The following is a 16,581-nucleotide window of genomic DNA, read 5'->3' as shown; positions in this document are numbered from 1 at the left end:
GGCAGGAAGCATCCAGCACGGGAGAAAGATGTAGGCTGGGAGGCTAGGCCAGTGTTGCCTTTTCATGTTTCTCTGACTGCTTTATATTTGCTGTCAGCTGATTAGATTGTGCCCACCACATTAAGGGTGGGTCTGTCTTCCCCAGCTCACTGACTCAAATGATAATCTCCTTTGGCAACACCCTCACAGACACACCCAGGATCGATACTTTGCATCCTTCAATCCAATCAAGTTGACACTCTGTATTAACCATCACAAGGGGAGATGCAGGAGTAGAGGGTATGTGCAAGGGAGTGATTATGAGTGAGTATAATGATGGAGCCAGTGTGGATGGTGAAGGGGAAGTGAAGGGTAGTAATGGGTAGTAAAAATGCTGCGTGTTCAATGGATTAAATGTCTAAACAAGTTTGAAGATTGTTTGCAGTGAATGCAGAGTAAGTGAGCTGAAAAGAGGAAGGGTGGACAGAGTGGAGGATGCTTGTAGTGGGATTTGGGGTGATGACAAAGTTTAGGATGTGGCCATGTGAGATAGTGACTCAGAAGGAAAAAGCGTCAGGTGAGGAAATAAGGAACTGAGAATCTGGCTTTTCTGGTAGGTCTTTGAGTCTGATGTTAAAGTGACTGAAAGTGGTGAAGGTGTTAGGGAAGCAGAAGCAACCCTCTGAGAGGCGGAAGCTGGAGTCTTCAGGGAATGAGAAGGCATAAGCAGGAGGGAGGTGGAAGACAGCAGTGAGGATGAGCAGAAAGTGGCAGAGCCAGATGGCCTGAGTGCCACAGAGCAGGGATTTGTGTTGGAGGGAGGGAGAGAAATCATTTGAAGCAGCAGTGGAGAGCCAGGAGGCTGCCTGCTCCACTCTCTGGTCTTGAGATATATGGCGTGAGGACAGAGGGCTGCAGGAGAGGAGAAGGCAAGTTTCTATTAAGGTCACAAGTTTAAAGTTCAGAGAGAAGATGGAAGGACATAGTGGGCATACTATTTACAGAAGTGTTCAAAGGGTGGTATGAGTCTGTGGGGAGCTGGAGGGGTTGGGGTTTCCAGAGCAGTGTGGAGTTCAGAGCCTTGGTGAGAGAGGATGCCTGGGTAGACCTGGTTTTCCAGCAGAGATTGCAGTAACAGGACTCCCAGGGCCAGCATGCCCTGTTATGTGGCGATCTTTCCACTTCTCCCTCCTAGCTTAATTTTTAGAAACTTTAACAGATGGAATGCAAAATTTTTTTTATTTTTACTTCAGAGATCAGTCCTCACCCTGTCGCCCTGGCTGGAGTGCAGTGGTATGATCATAACTCACTGTAGCCTCCAACTCCTGAGCTCAAGTGATCCTCCCACATCAGCCTCCCAAGTAGCTGAGACTACAGGCATGCACCACCATGCCTGGCTAATTTTTGTATTTTTTGAAGAGATTGGGTCTTGCTGTGTTGCCCAGGCTGGTCTTGAACTCCCAGGTTTAAGTAATCCTCCTGCATATGTGTATATGTGTGTGTGTGTATGTGTGTGTATATATATATACATACACACACACATAGACATACACATACAGCTTTGGTAGTTTAATTAGTTTAGCCTGTCAGGGCAGCTGTGGTAGCTTAGAGACCATTGTATTTATTTGTAAGTCTTAAGGTAGGATTGGAGTGGAGAAGTCAACTTCATTGAAAACTAGCAAGTAGAATGAAGGAAACACAGATTAGTTGAGGACCTACTATGTTTCAGGCTTTGCGCTAAACATCTACTTTATGTAGGTGATTTCACAAGATGGACATGTTGGAAAAACCGTGGGCATTGGAGTCAGTCCTGGGTTTGAATTTTAGTTGCTTGGCTGACAAACTGTGTCACTTTGGGCAGGTCACCTATGTTCTTCAGTCTTACTTTTCTCATTCATAGAGTGGGAATAATAACATCCACCTGTTGAGGTTGCTGTGACGAGCTGTCCAAGAAATTCTAATGAGCAGGCCAGGCTGAGAACCACTGCTGCAGAGTGATTAGCATTTGTTCCATTTTATAGGCGAGGAAACTAAGGCCCAGGGGGGCTAAATATGTTGCTTATGGCCACACAGCACTTAAGTGACATAGCCAGGATTGAAAGCCAGTTTTTTGGACCCCAGAACCTTGTTGCATCCATTTCATTGAGTTTTTGCCTTAATACATGGGAAGCTAAAGGAGCCCCCCATCAGCATGTCTGCCCAAACATCAGGCAGCATGGGATGGGAGGAAGGGATCAAGTGAAGGGAAGGCGGGCCCTATGGAATCTAGGTCAGTGGTTTCCAAACCTGGCTATACTTACAAATCATTTGGAAAATGATTAATCTGTAAATCTCCAGGGACCACCCTAGGCCTACTGGATCAGAACTTCTGGAGCATGGGAACCAGGAGTATGTATATTTAGAATATCTTCCAGGTGATTCTGAGACTGCTAGCCTAGTTCTGGTCCTTGGGCAAGTTTTTGGGAACCACTGAATTCGAATCGATGTCCTAAAATGATCAAGCGATTATATCCTAGTAAAATACTGGGTGCCTTCCAGTGCCACCAAAATTGGCCTTTAGGGGTTGAGTGCTATTGCCGTACTTTAAGATCTTGGTGCATTACCTGAAACGGACACTCTGTCTGTCATTGAGCCTTTGAACTTCGAATATATAGGAAATGTCAAGTTGGCAGACTCTGCTATAACAGAAAGAGTGATTTGTTATTTAGAGCTGTTGTTCTTCCTCCTTTCCCCTTGGGATTCCTGCCCACTCAGTCAGATTAGAGCTATATAAACAAGCTCGTACTACTGAGCTAGCACACATATTGTAATTTTTTTTTCCTGAAGTGCTTAACAGTGCTGATGTCAGAAAAAAAATCCTTTGGGTTTTAATGGGCTGAGGCAAACAATGAGAATTTGATATAATATGGAGGAGAGGAAATAACATCAACAGAAATTCTTATTTGGCAGCATAAATATTCAAACTATATTACAGTCAGGGTTTGATTACTTCTCCTACATGACATTTCGCTGAATAGGGTTTTGAGGTCTGGGCACTAAGAGTGGCAGGCATGATGTTTAAAGCTTTTAGCTGCAAGCCATGGTAATTTCAGTGACATTGTAGGGTAATTGTAGTCGGTTCTCCTCTTAGCTCTGTATCAGGATCACCTGAGGAGGTCATTGGACCGCTGAAGGCTTCATCTCTGATGCATGAGTCAGAACATCTGAGGGTGGGGGTTGGGGTGGGATTCTCCATTGAATCTGATGCCAGTGGCCTGGGAATTTCACTTGGCCAAACTTAGAACAAGGTCACTGGTCAGTTTCTACATTCATTCTGTGCTGGGGCATTTCCATGGCTTATTCTCTTCCCTCTTCAAAAGCAACTCTGTATGATGGAGGAGTCTCATCTTCCAGGCAAGGAGCTGGAAATTTAGGGTGGGAGAGTCCATTGTCAAAGGTCACATAGTAGCCTTAGTGAGGCTAGAGCTGAGATGTGATTCCCAGTCTGACTTCAAAGCCCTTTCTTTTCCTATACCGTCGAGGCCCTTCCTTCCTGCTCTGCTCAACATGGTTAGCTGCTAGGCTTTGCTTATTCCAGAGGGGCTGGCATTATAAAGTAAACAGCAGGAATTTATTGTAACTGCAAGTTACAGATGCAATGTAAGTCTGGAGTAGACTGCAGGCACAATCCTGACTTTCAAGGATTCATGAATCTGTTTGTGTCACAGGTGCTCAATTGTCCTGTTATGCCTAGAGCATCCCCCTCACTATGTTTTCTACCCTCCCCACATATTCCTTCTTACCTAAATTGCTTGTGAATTCCAGAAGTGGATTGCTGAGTCCAGGCTGGTTCATATCAATAAACCTTGGGGAAAATCTTTATGTATGATGCTATACATGGGTCTTTGTTGATCAAGAGCCTTCTTTATTGGCCACTTTTAATGGCTTGTTATCCAGATGAATCTTCTGGAAGGAGGACACTGCATCCTGGTAGAATTTTCTCAGTCCCATCATTCATTCAAACATATTTAAGTACCTTCTGTGTGCCAGGTTCTGCTCTAAGTGCCAGGGAGAGAGGGGTGAACCCCAACAATAAAGTCCTTGCTATGAAGAACTGGCTTTCTAGCAGAGGAAGTCCCTGATAGACAAGTAAACAGAGTCCCACAAATTCAGATAGATGTAAATCCCTGTTATCTCACTCTCCACACTTGGCTGTCTCCCACTTAATCTTTCTGGGATCAGATTATCTTTGTGGCTTTTTTCTCTTGACTGTCTAGCACAGAGCTGAGCCACTTCTGGGGCTTCAGATTTCTATGCCTGTGTGTGTGCATAGCCTTGGCTGGAATGGCAAACTTTGCCTCTCCCAGGCTTCTGCTCATCTGTCACCTCCTCCTACTCTGTGCCATCATAATTGAGCAACCACATATAACAGTGTCCTTTCTGTGAACACATCTGTTATTCCTACCAGTCTCTGAACATTTTAAGGAGAGGATCTGTGTCTGACTTATCCGTATATCCCCAGGGCCTAGCATGGAACCTTACAAAAGTAGATGCTCAGTATATTTGCTCAAAGAATAAATGTTGAGTCCCAAAGAACCTCAGGGTGGGTGGTGTGGTATAGGAATTCTGTCATGGGGAGGGATGCTGAGTCAGACAGGGGATGCTCCACTGCAGTGGTTTTGTGATTTATTCTTTGAGACATTGAGCGCTGTCATGAATAGAGGAAATGGGCTGGGATATACGCAGTAATGACAGAGACAGGTGGCATGGAACATTCTGGTGAGAGTCTTTGAAGGAAAGTTAGAAATGTGAGGTTCTGAGGGCCTAGCTCAGAGCTGGAAGGAACTCTAAGGATGCTGGATTTTATAGCCAATGCCCAACTGAGGTCCAGGGAAGCTGTGTGTCCTCGTTCTGATAGCTGGTTAGTTGCAAAGGAGTGAGGGGTGGGGCGATACCAGGACTCCTAGTTCAGAGGGCTTTTCATTATGCTGGGGCTGTGGTGTGTGACAGGTAAGGGATTAAAAGCACAGAGAAGAGAAGGAACTTGCCTAAGATCACACACCTAGGAAGTGGTGGAGCCTAGATTCAGACATGGATCTGTCTGATGAGAGGCAGCTTGTAACCACCAAGCTGTATTGTCTCTTCTTGGAGATTTTGAAATGTAAGGTCCTAGCCCATTTTCAATTTTCCTCTTGGGTTAGCTGTGAGTCCATATAGGAAAATAATATTAACATGCTTTCTTTTGATATGCAGTTATATGTTTTCACAAAAATGTTCACATTCTTCAAATGTTAATATAGAAGCCCCTGGGTTGTTTACTGTGTGTATGTATATGTATATGTAAGTACAATGAAGAACACTCTGTTTTTCTCTACCACTAAATTTAAACACTCCATTTCTATTGTACTCCATTTAAAAGAAGTATTTTACATCATACTATAATGAATGAAAACCTAGTCCTTTAATTTCACAAGCCTCAACTTTAATAGTCAATGAATTTAATTAGAAAATCTTTACCTATGTAGGTTTCACATCCAGTTCTCTCTAACATCTGTTGACATGTGGACTAGAAAGTATATTATTATTTTAGAAATGATTCTTTCTAGATACAGGAAAGCTAAATAGCTTGTCTGAGTTTCAAAACGAGTTAATAGAGGAACCAAAAATAGAAGCATTTGTACTGAATACGAGGCTTACTAAAATTCTTAACACAGAGACTATCTGCATTCACTTAGTAGTTTCAAGTCTAGACTCTGGAACATCAGCCTGTTTTAACACACAGAAATGGTTCTGTTGGTGGGAGGGGAGAGGGAGGCCTGACACGTTTGTTTCTAGGTCATTTCTAACCTTGCTATTATAATACAGTTTTCTAGGTAGAAGAGAATATGCTCATTAAAGTGAAAGTGTTCATTTTAAAATAAAGCAACAGAAACCTAAAACGTCTCTATTACATAGATACATGAGTATATATAAATGAACTCAATTTTTGTTTTCGTGCTCTGTCATATTCTGTATTAAGGCAAAGGAGTAGGCAACTAAGTAGTCGTTTAAAAATAAAACTGTGTTCATTTAATTTTAAAAGCCATTGATGAGGATAATCAGTGTTTCCATGTAGTACTATATTCATAGAAATCCTGATATTGGGCCAGGCATGGTGGCTCAGGCCTGTAATCCCAACACTTTGGGAGGCTGAGGCAGGCAGATCACAAGGTCAGGAGATCGAGACCATTCTGGCTAACACAGTGAAACCCCATCTCTACTGAAAATACAAAAAAATTAGCCCGGTGTGGTGGCGGGTGCCTGTAGTCCTAGCTACTCGGGAGGCTGAGGCAGGAGAATGGCGTGAACCCGGGGGGGCAGAGCTTGCAGTGAGCCGAGAAAGCACCACTGCACTCCAGCCTGGGCGACAGAGTGAGACAAAAAAAAAAAAAAAAAAAAAGAAATCCTGATATTACAATGTATAGAGATAATATTATAGAATGATGCTCTTTACCTCTTTATGTAATCTAATTTTAAAAACCATTGTAATTTATAAATAGTGAAGAAAGCAGATAGTGTTATTCGAATGGGATATTTTGGGCAATTAAATTCTTAGCATAAATTACAAATTCCTCTCTCTCTCCCATTTTCCATCCAAATTTGTTTTTATGGAATGACCTTTGGTAGCAACTTGTTTTATAATAAAATGTTTCCCAAGTTTTTATTTTAAATTGAAATAGCCTTTTCTGTCACGTATGGTTATTTATAAGAGTTTCTTTGATGAAAAGCCTATGAATTTTGTGCAAGTAACCCAGGCAGCCTCTTAGATTAGGGATAACATTTGTATAGAACTTTTATGGCTTTATACTCTGCTCTCACACTCAGCTTATTTGACCCTTACCTGCGGGAACTTGGTGGAATTCACATTTTACTGCTGAGGGCAGTGTAGAGGAAGGTGCCTTAGCATGACTTGGAGCATATAGCAGGTGTTCAATATATTTGTTTTAAAGGGAAATTAATAAAAGAAACCCAACAGATTCTTGCACTTGCTCAAGGTCACACAATAAATATAATGTCACACCAAGGATTGAACTTCCTTCTTCACTCAAAAATTCCATATACTTGTTCTTATTTCACTGTTACCTTTTCAGGCTTTTCAAAAAGGCCAAATTCAATGTATTTATTTTTCTGAATTGAGGTGAAATTCACTTAACATAAAATTAGCCATGTTAAAGTGTATAATTCAGTGGCATTTCTTGCTTTCACAGTGTTCTACAGCCATCACCTCTATCAAGGCCCCTGAAGGAGACCCCGTATCCATTAAGCAGTCATCCATTCCATCCTTCCTGCAGCTACTGGCAACTACCAATCTGTTTCTTGTCTCTACGGATTTACCTATTCTGGATATTTCGTAAAAATAGACTCAAACAATATGTGACGTTTTGTGTCTGGCTTTTTTCACTTAGCGTGTTTTCACTTAGCATGTTTTCAAGGTTCATCCACGTTGCAGCATATAGCACATTGTAGTACTTTATTCCTTTTTATTGCTCAATGATATCCCATTGTATGGATACGCACGTTTTATTTATCCATTCATCCACTAATGGACATTTGGGTTGCTTCTACCTTTTAGCTATTGTGAATAGCGCTGCTATGAACATTTGTGTACAAGTATTTGGTATTCGTTTTCAGTTATTTTGTGTATGCACTTAGAAGTGGAACTGCTAGATCATGTGGTAATTCTGTGTTCAACTGTTTTTGAGGAACCACTAAGCTGTTTTCTTTCTTTTTTTTTTTTTTTTGAGATGGAGTCTCGCTCTGTCGCCCAGGCTGGAGTGCAGTGGCCGGATCTCAGCTCACTGCAAGCTTCGCCTCCCGGGTTTATGCCATTCTCCTGCCTCAGCCTCCCAAGTAGCTGGAGTAGCTGGGACTACAGGCGCCCGCCACCGCGCCCCGCAAGTTTTTTTTTGTATTTTTTAGTAGAGACGGGGTTTCACCGTGTTAGCCAGGATGGTCTCGATCTCCTGACCTCATAATCAGCCCGTCTCGGCCTCCCAAAGTGCTGGGATTACAGGCTTGAGCCACAGCGCCCGGCCCCACTAAGCTGTTTTCAACAGTGACTGTATCATTTTACATTCCTACCAGCAATGTTTGAGGATTCTGATTTCCCTATATCCTTGCCAAGACTTACTTGAGGGTTTTTTTTTTTTTAATTATAATAATCTTAATGGGTATGAAGTGGTATCTCCTTGTGGTCTGGATTTTGATTTCCCTAATAAAATATTCATATTTTAATGCATAGAATTAATCAGAAAATGAGCTTTGGCAAGGTGAGCTCAACAGCAAAATGATTGGCTTCATTTGTCCTCAGGAGGTTATTTAAGACTGCCGCAGCTGGGTGCAGTGGCTCATGCCTGTAATCCCAGCAGTTTGGGAGGCTGAGGCTGGTGCATCACCTGAGGTCAGGAGTTTGTGACCAGCCTGACCAACATGGAGAAACCCCGTCTCTACTAAAAATACAAAAATAGCTGGGCGTGGTGGCACATGCCTGTAATCCCAGCTACTCGGGAGCCTGAGGCAGGAGAATCTCTTGAACCCAGGAGGCGGAGGTTTCAGAGAGCCGGGATCGCACCACTGCACTCCAGCCCTGGCAACAAGAGCAAAACTCCGTCTCAAAAAAAAAAACAACAACAACAAAGACTGCCGTATATTCACTCCTGAGGTGTGCGATTCTGAGCTGAAAATCAACAACATGTTGTTTGGGGATTAGAAGAATATTTGTGGATAGTAAGACTACAATCATTCCCTAACTTAAAAAAAAAAATCACGTAATATGTTTTGTGTTCATGGCATCTGCCAAAAGTTTCTTAATTCTTTACATTTCAAAGCCCTCTTTATATAATTCCTTCGTGACTTAATGGTCTATTCATTTATTTTTGCAGTGTGAGTGAAGAGACTCAGGATGGCTCAGGGACCCGGGGATCAAAGAGCGGTGGGGATTGCTGACCCAGAGGAGAGTTCTCCAAACATGATCGTCTACTGCAAAGTAAGGCATCTGGTCAAGTGCCGTGCATGCTGCCCCTGTGGACTGTTGTGTTCTGTGTAGGGTTGACAAAAAGACAAATGTTTTTTTCTGCCTAAACTGCCTTACTGATAGATGCATATTTTCTTCTCACATCCTCTGGTTCTCTAGTTCTAAAATTCAAGGAAGTTCATACTTGAGCACTTGGCATTTAACACTTGAAAAATATTATGCCATTTAGTTTTCTTTAAACCCAAAGGTTGCCTAAGCAATGCAGATGGGGAAGACACATTCTCCTTCAGTGGAAAGGCCTTAGTGTAAGATGTATGAACTGAAAGTTCTTCAAACTCATAGTATGTACAAAATCTGGGCTGAATGCTGTAGGAGATACAGAGGTATATTTGTATGAGATGATTACAGTTGGTAGGAGACATAAGATGCACACAAATAACTGTTGTAGAGTCTAAATGTTAATTTCCAAAATAGACGTGCAAGTAGTGTGTTATATAATTTCAGAGCAGGAGGCCAGTTCTCCCAGCCTCAGAGGTGAGAATGGGCTTGTGGAAGAATGGTCTTTGAACTCAGTTTTAAAATATGTGCACGATTGCTTTATGTGGAAAGCAGAGAGGAAGAATGTACCAGGTGATAAGATGTTTCAGCAAGGGCACAGAACTGAGGAAAGTAACAGCAACCAGAACTGGTTAGCTTGGGCATAGGATGCATTACAAGGAGTAAACGAAGATAGAATTTTGGGAAGAGAGGCTGGCTGGAGCCAGATGTTAGTGTTGAATTAGGCAATTTAATCGTGAAAAACTTTTGTGCCAAGAGTTGCAAGATTGAGATCTCTTTGGGATGACGACTCTTGCCCCAGTGTGCTGAATGGATGGTTATCAAGATAGAGCGGAGGCTCTAGGAGAGAGAGATTTCTGTGTCTGTGTGAAAGGTAAGGAGGGAAAGGAGAGACTAATTCAACTTGTGAAATCACCTTCAGAATTGAGAGAAACTGATAAGAGGAATTAAAGTCCGGATTAAAAATGACTTGGAAACTGAAGGAATATAGGCGGCAAGTAGGGAGTCAAAGATGACTAGGTTTTTGACCTTGGGTGAATGAAAATCATTAGTGCTATTAATTCAAATTGAGATATTTGGAAAAAGAATACATTTTAAAGGAAGAAAATGGCACTTAAGTTTATTTTAGTACCTGCTGAATTTGACACAATTGCTTCTTATTGTACACCTTTTTAATGTTTGCACGTTTGTGAAAATTTAACCTAACTATCTTGTATGTTAATAAGGAAATAAGTTAATGTTCATTTCACTAACTACTTGAATTTCTGCTCAGTTCTGTGCATTCTGAGAGGCTCTGTGTATTACTTGTATGGGCAATGTGGAACTAGATATTCCTGGATGATCAATATGGTGAATTTTTCTCTTTTCCTTGTAAAAATAGAGTTCTCAAATTATTCTTGCTTTGAGTGTAAAATTCTGTAATTCTTTGCTTTGCAAGAGAATGTCTAGATAACCCATCTATAAGAATGATGCTTATTAAATTGCAGTAAAGAAAAAAATAGATTAATGGGGCTGAGCAATTAGTGAAACATACAGAATAATAGACATTGAGTCATTGTTACTTTCTTAACCCACCCCCATACTGGGAGACCCTGTGCCAGGCTGGTAGGAACATGGGCTTTGGAGTGAGACTTAGGTTAAAATTCCAACTTTACCACTCTTTAGCAATGTGACTGTAAGTTAGTTCTTTAACTTCCATGAGCCATAGTGTTTTCATCTGTAAAAAGAAAAAAAAAAAAAAGTAGGAGGAAGGTAATTATGAAGATCACTTTATATAAATTGAATGAGGCATCTTATATCCTATTTAGACCACAGTGTGGTCCATAATGAATATCTCTTTTTCTTTTCATGTTTAGGTCTTGTAGAGATAGTGACACTTAGAGAGAAAATAAATGATAAAATCTCTAAATGTTGGTGCTGTTAATAAGTTGTCTAGAGCAAATTTATACAGTGAGTTTTTTTAAGACACAGGAAAACAACAAAAATATTTTTATATTCTTCAGAGGATTACAAATTCATGGATTATTAAAGAATAAGAAATGCAAAGGTCATGTAACCCAACCACCTTTCTACTAGAATGTTTGTATTATGTTTACAGGAAAAAAAAAACTTCCTGCAGGTTTATGAGAACTTGGTTTTTACTTTTTGGGTGGTAGTAAGGGGCTCTTTTCTGGTTTAATTTAGTAACAAACACGTCAACTGCTGTAGTTCTTTAGAGAAATGACAACTAGTAATGAAAATATATCTTTCATGTGACAAACTTGTATAGAGAGTATATATATGTTCATGTGTATTTGCTATATTAATTACCATAAAAGGGACATTGAATTGGTTCAGTCTGTTAGAAAGAAAGACACACTTATTGCACAGTGTGAGCTCAGACCCTGACACCATTTTAAACCTAGTTAACCTGACTGACTTAAACCATGCTTGTACTTGAACTATGGGATTTTCATATAGTTTTCTTCTCCTGATGCTGTAGGCTGCCCTTTGGCTACAACCAAGAATTTACCTGCTGTAGGACGTTGTCCTCAAGGTATCATCGGTAAAGGTTGGATTTTGAAGCCAGTGGCAATTCAAAGCATTTTCTTTGGAAGTCCTTTAGTGTAATCATTTATTCAAAGTCGTAGCCATAAACCCAAACCTTTCCTTAGATACCCACGACTAAAATTTACATTTAAAAAATTGTGCTTTCATTTTTGTTTTCTTTCTCTTGTTTGTTTGTTTTTTTCTCTTGTTGTCAGACACTTTCAGTGTGAAATTTTTGCTTGGACTGCATTGTGTTGATTCAGATGCTGACATTTAAAAAGCCAAATCTAGAGAAATGAAGCTTTTGGGTAAACTTTCGAGTAATAAGTGGATGATTATGTCTATAATGTTGTTGTGACTTTTAAATGACATTTAGGATGGTAACCTCTTGATATATGAGTAATCATGGGTGGGTTTTTAAAGCCCATGCTTTTCAGAACACTCTTCATTTCCTTTTCATGTTTTCATGTCATTAACTGTGACAAGTTGTACTTTCCCAAGGCATGACTTATTTATTGACTTGAACAGACTTTCTAATTTAGTTTTTCATCCTTCATATTCACAGTTTGGATTGGAGGTGTGTATGAAAAATGTATTGGTCACATTAAAAATCTATTTAAAAGAAAACCTTAATTATTCATGAAGACACCCAGACCTGTTAACCTTTTTTATATTCCTGTATCCTTAGGATCCTGAGTTATTGAATTGCCCAGTGTAATGATGATATTTGAACCTAGCTATACATCACATCATTTAGGGTGCTTTATAAAAATGTTAATCCTCAAAGGACCCCCTCTACAAGGTATTTCTATTTAATCGGTCTGAGCTGGGTCCTAGGAATCTGAGTTTCAAGATGTTCTCAGGAGAATCTGATGCCCAACAAAGTTTGAAAAGCACTGACTTAGTCTTTCACAATATCCAGGCATAGTATGTGTTGCAAAGTGATGAGAGAGTTGGTGTTTTGCATTAGATTTTTGATTTCATAATTATTTGTAGATCTCTCAAGACATGGAAGAACCAAGCTCTTGTCATAGGGATTTTAGGAGCTTTTCCTTAGAGATTTTCTCGTCTTATTTTATAGATGAAAGAACTAAAAGTATAGAGAGGGTGAGTAACTTAAGGTTCCTCAGCACTTTCCCATGGAAGCCGTGATGGTGTCCAGGGAGCCTGGCCCCTCCAGTCAGTTGCCTTTCTAGCACCCTATGCGACTACCATGTTTTCAATGACAGACTACTGTTACCACATTGTTGGAGCTGAGTAGCAATGGGGCACGTTAAATTAATGAAAATAATATGTGACAGGTCTTTGGCTTTCATGCTTATTCTGGGAGAGTTGACTTGGATTAATGTCTCATATTTTTAATGCTGAAGTTTCATTCTACTCCAGTGCTTTTGCTTCTCGGGTAAAGATTTTCTAAAATGTTTACCCTCTTTTATAGGTAAGATGGCTTTTGAGTAAGAGCAAGTTGCTTTCTGATCTTGTTTGGATCTTTGGTGTTAACAATGCCTCTTGACAAAGTTCTTCTAACTAGACTGGTAATTTGATTTGTTTGGGTCAGGAGGCATGGAAGATGTCACACAGAGAGCTGGAGGCTCTGCCTGTCTGGTCCCAGCTCTGTGTGGAGAACTTCATTTTCCCGATTCTACTTCTTGTTTTGTTTTCTACCTTCTTCATTCTTTTCCTCCTTCCTTCTCAATTATGAGATACTTCTAACACAAAAAGAATATATTCAGTGTCCATGTAAGGTAGAAAGAAGAATTAAAAAATGAATTATATGCACTTACCGTTAGCTTAGTAAGTAAAATATAATACTTTGGCCTCATTTCCTCTTCTGTAAAGGGAGGAAATTGGTCTAAAAATGTGCCAAATACCTTTCTGCCATGATTTCAAAGTTCCATTCTATAACTTTTTGATTGTTCATAAGTCAGTACACTTCCCTGATATCAAAACAATGTTGTGAGACTATATGCACTTTTAAAGGTCTTTTGAGCTTTTAAAGAAATATTTTAGATAGTTCTAGATAATCTAAATTGGATTGAGATAAAGCCCAATTAAGTCAGGCATTAGAAGAAAAAGTTTTAATTGTAATGATTTAATATTCAACAGTGAAAGTTAGATGACATCTTCTTGGTGGCAACCTGTTTCTTTGTCTTGCTAATAACATTTAAGACATTAATAAAATTATTTTGTAGTACTAATTACATGTTATATACGTAACAGAAGTGGTGTTTAAGTAGCAACACTGTACATTGCCAGTAGCATATAGTGTCATAGATGAAATAGGAGTTTTAGGAAGACAAAAAAAGCCAATGTTCTTGTATATCAAAGTGTTAGTTACATAGCCTCCTCATTGATGGCTTCCTTCACCCATTCATTTCTAGTTATCGACTCCTTTTCTGCTGGAATTTGAGTCTAGCCTTTATGTTGCTCTGATACCCCAAGGTCACTCTGCCTAATGATTTAGGGCCCTTGAAGTCCTGGGCAGTAGTTGGTTTATGTATACATCCAGAAAGTAAATGTTACACTATTTTAGTTACATTGGCTGTGGTATGCAGCAAGAAGGGAAAGATCTAGCCTGGAGGAATCCAGTGCTATGGAGGAAGCTAGGGACAGGGTGTGGTTTGGAATTCATAGGAGGCAGTGGTAGAAGCCAGCACAGTTGAGAGTCTGGGGACCTGCAGGTCCTGGTGACTAAGGCATGATGAGGATTAGAAACTGTCAAATCAGGAAATACATATTGAGTGTCATTTGTGTGCCAGACACTATTAGATGCTAGGAATGCAAGATGAGGACTGAGCCCTGAAGGAGCCCACAGGCCAGCTGGGGAGAGGTGGGGAACTAGACAATTACAGTGTTGGTAGAAGCAACTGAGGGTGTGGGAGGAGGTAGAGGGGTCATGTAGTCCATCCCAGGAGAGGGGATGATGATGTAGAAGACATCCAGAGGATTTGGCACCTTCTTCGATTCTTGAAAGATGACTAGGAATTAACCAGATGGAAAAGGAGAGAGAAGGTGTAGGAGGCAGGACTAGTGCCTGTAAAAGAGCAGATTTGTGATGTCATTCAGGAGACTTTAAGTGGTTGTTATGAAGCCAGGTTTCTGTGATGAAAGTTTGAGGAATAAGGCTAGATAGGTAGATTAGGGCCAGATCACAAAAGACCTTATGTATCCATGCCAAGAGTTTAGACATTGTAAAAATATCTTCCCTTTGCACCTCCATACCCATGTTCAACTCCTTTGCATGCTGCTCTCTGCCCCAGAGGCTGAGCTGTGAGGACTACATTTACAGGGCTCCTGTGACCTTTGGGTTTCAGTTGGGTTTGGTTAGTAAAAGTCTGGAAAGAGATGGAAGGAAAGGAGAAGAGCAATGTCAGAGAATTTCTTCTCCTGGGTCTCACTCTGCAGAACCTTGCACTGCCATATCCCTCTACTGAAGTTTGTTGATTTTCGCAAGGCAGACTACTCTCCTCTTCTGGGTCTGAATCCTTTTTATCTACTCATCCTTTTGGGTCTTGGGGTGGTTCCAGTTTGTATTTGTTATCTGTTGCTGTGTAACGGATTATCTCAAAACTCAATGGCTTAAAAACATTTATTATGTCACAGTTTCTGTGGGTTAGTAATCCAATTGCAGATTTTGTGAGTTCTCCAGCACAGTGTCTTTTAAAAGACTGTAATCAAGATGTTGACTGGGATTGTGGTTTCATCTGAAGTCTCAGCTGGGGAAAAGCCTACTCCCAAACTTACTTGTGTGACTGTTGGCTGGATTCAGTTCCTTAAGGGCTGTTGGAATGGTGGACTCAGTTCTTCGTTGGCTGTTTGCCAGAGGCCAGTCTTAGTTATTTATTACATGTGTCTCTCCATAGTGCAGCTCATAACATGGCATTATTATTATTTTTTTCATCAGAGTGACAACAGGCAGAGAGGGAAGGTGAGTGGTAGGAGTCTTAGTGTTTTATAACCTAATTTTGGACACTTTTTTCTTTTTTTTAAATTATATTTTAAGTTCTAGGGTACATGTGCACAATGTGCAGGTTTGTTACATAGGTATACATGTGCCATGTTGCTTTGCTACACCCATCAACTCGTCATTTACATTAGGTATTTCTCCTAGTGCTGTCCCTCCCCCAGCCCAATTTTGGACATATTATCCCATCCCTTTTGAGAGTAAGAAGTCACTAGGTCCACCCCTAACCCAAGGTGAGGGATTTACACAAGGATGTGAATACCAAGATCCAGAATTCAGAAAATCTTTGTGGGCTATTTTGGAAACCATCTACCACACAGCTCTACTTCTGCTAGCCAGGGGTTTCTAAGTGTTTTTTTTTGTTTGTTTTTTTGTGTTTTTATTTGTTTTGTGTTTTTTTGTTGTTGTTGTTTTTTAAATAATTTCCCTGTACCCTGGAACTCCTTTAAACTCGGTCCTTTTGGAAATACATTTTTCTTCAATTGTCCTATGTATATCTTCCATTTACCAGTAAGACCCTAACGAATGCAGGTATTATTGCACAAGCAAAGGGAAGCCATTGAGACTCTGCGTTTCTTGTTAAGGGAATTCTTCATGAAATGATTTGAAGCAGGGGAGTCATTTGTTCAAAGTGGAGAATGGGATTTGAAATGGGGAAGTCAATGTGGAGAAGATTCAGTGTGGAGATCGATGGGTGATCGATGTGGAGGGGTTCGGTGTGGAGGGAGAGTGTTGGAGAAGTGGTAGGATTGGAGGTAGGAGGACACTTTAGAGATTATACAGGAATCCAGGTGAGGAAAAATAATGTCCAAATCAGTGGCAGTGGTAATACAGATGGGAAGATGTGTCTGAGAGGTGTTTAGGTGGTTCAAGCAACAGGATTTGGTGACTGAGAAGACGTAGGGAGAATTTGAGAACAATGAGGAGGAATGAGAAGGAGTCTTTTCCCTAGGCTCTATCTGTGAGCTCTCAGAAAGTCTCCCGGGATAAAGTTTTGAAGCAAATACCTGTAGAACTGGATTGCCTTCCCCTCTCTTCCCCATATGTAGATAAATTGAGA

The 16,581-nt window shown here is 40.5% G+C and overlaps 1 protein-coding gene across 21 annotated transcripts in view; it reads left to right on the top strand.

The window, feature by feature from the left end:
- The window catches only part of LOC105494330 (regulator of G protein signaling 6), a 626,815-nt gene that overhangs the window by 25,212 nt on the left and 585,022 nt on the right, over positions 1–16,581 (top strand). For all 21 annotated transcript variants that reach the window (XR_011625760.1, XR_011625759.1, XM_071099923.1 and 18 more), the window contains exon 2: positions 8,880–8,983. Coding sequence is in view for 19 of the 21 variants with exons in the window: in XM_071099923.1 (XP_070956024.1) it covers positions 8,900–8,983 (84 nt within the window). In the remaining 2 variants the exon portion in view is untranslated. The remainder of the gene's footprint in view (positions 1–8,879; positions 8,984–16,581) is intronic.

Source organism: Macaca nemestrina, chromosome 7, assembly GCF_043159975.1.
Source record: "Macaca nemestrina isolate mMacNem1 chromosome 7, mMacNem.hap1, whole genome shotgun sequence".
NCBI classification, from domain to species: Eukaryota; Metazoa; Chordata; class Mammalia; order Primates; family Cercopithecidae; genus Macaca; species Macaca nemestrina.
Note: the sequence above shows the minus strand (reverse complement) of the source record. Positions and strands in the feature narration are given on the sequence as shown.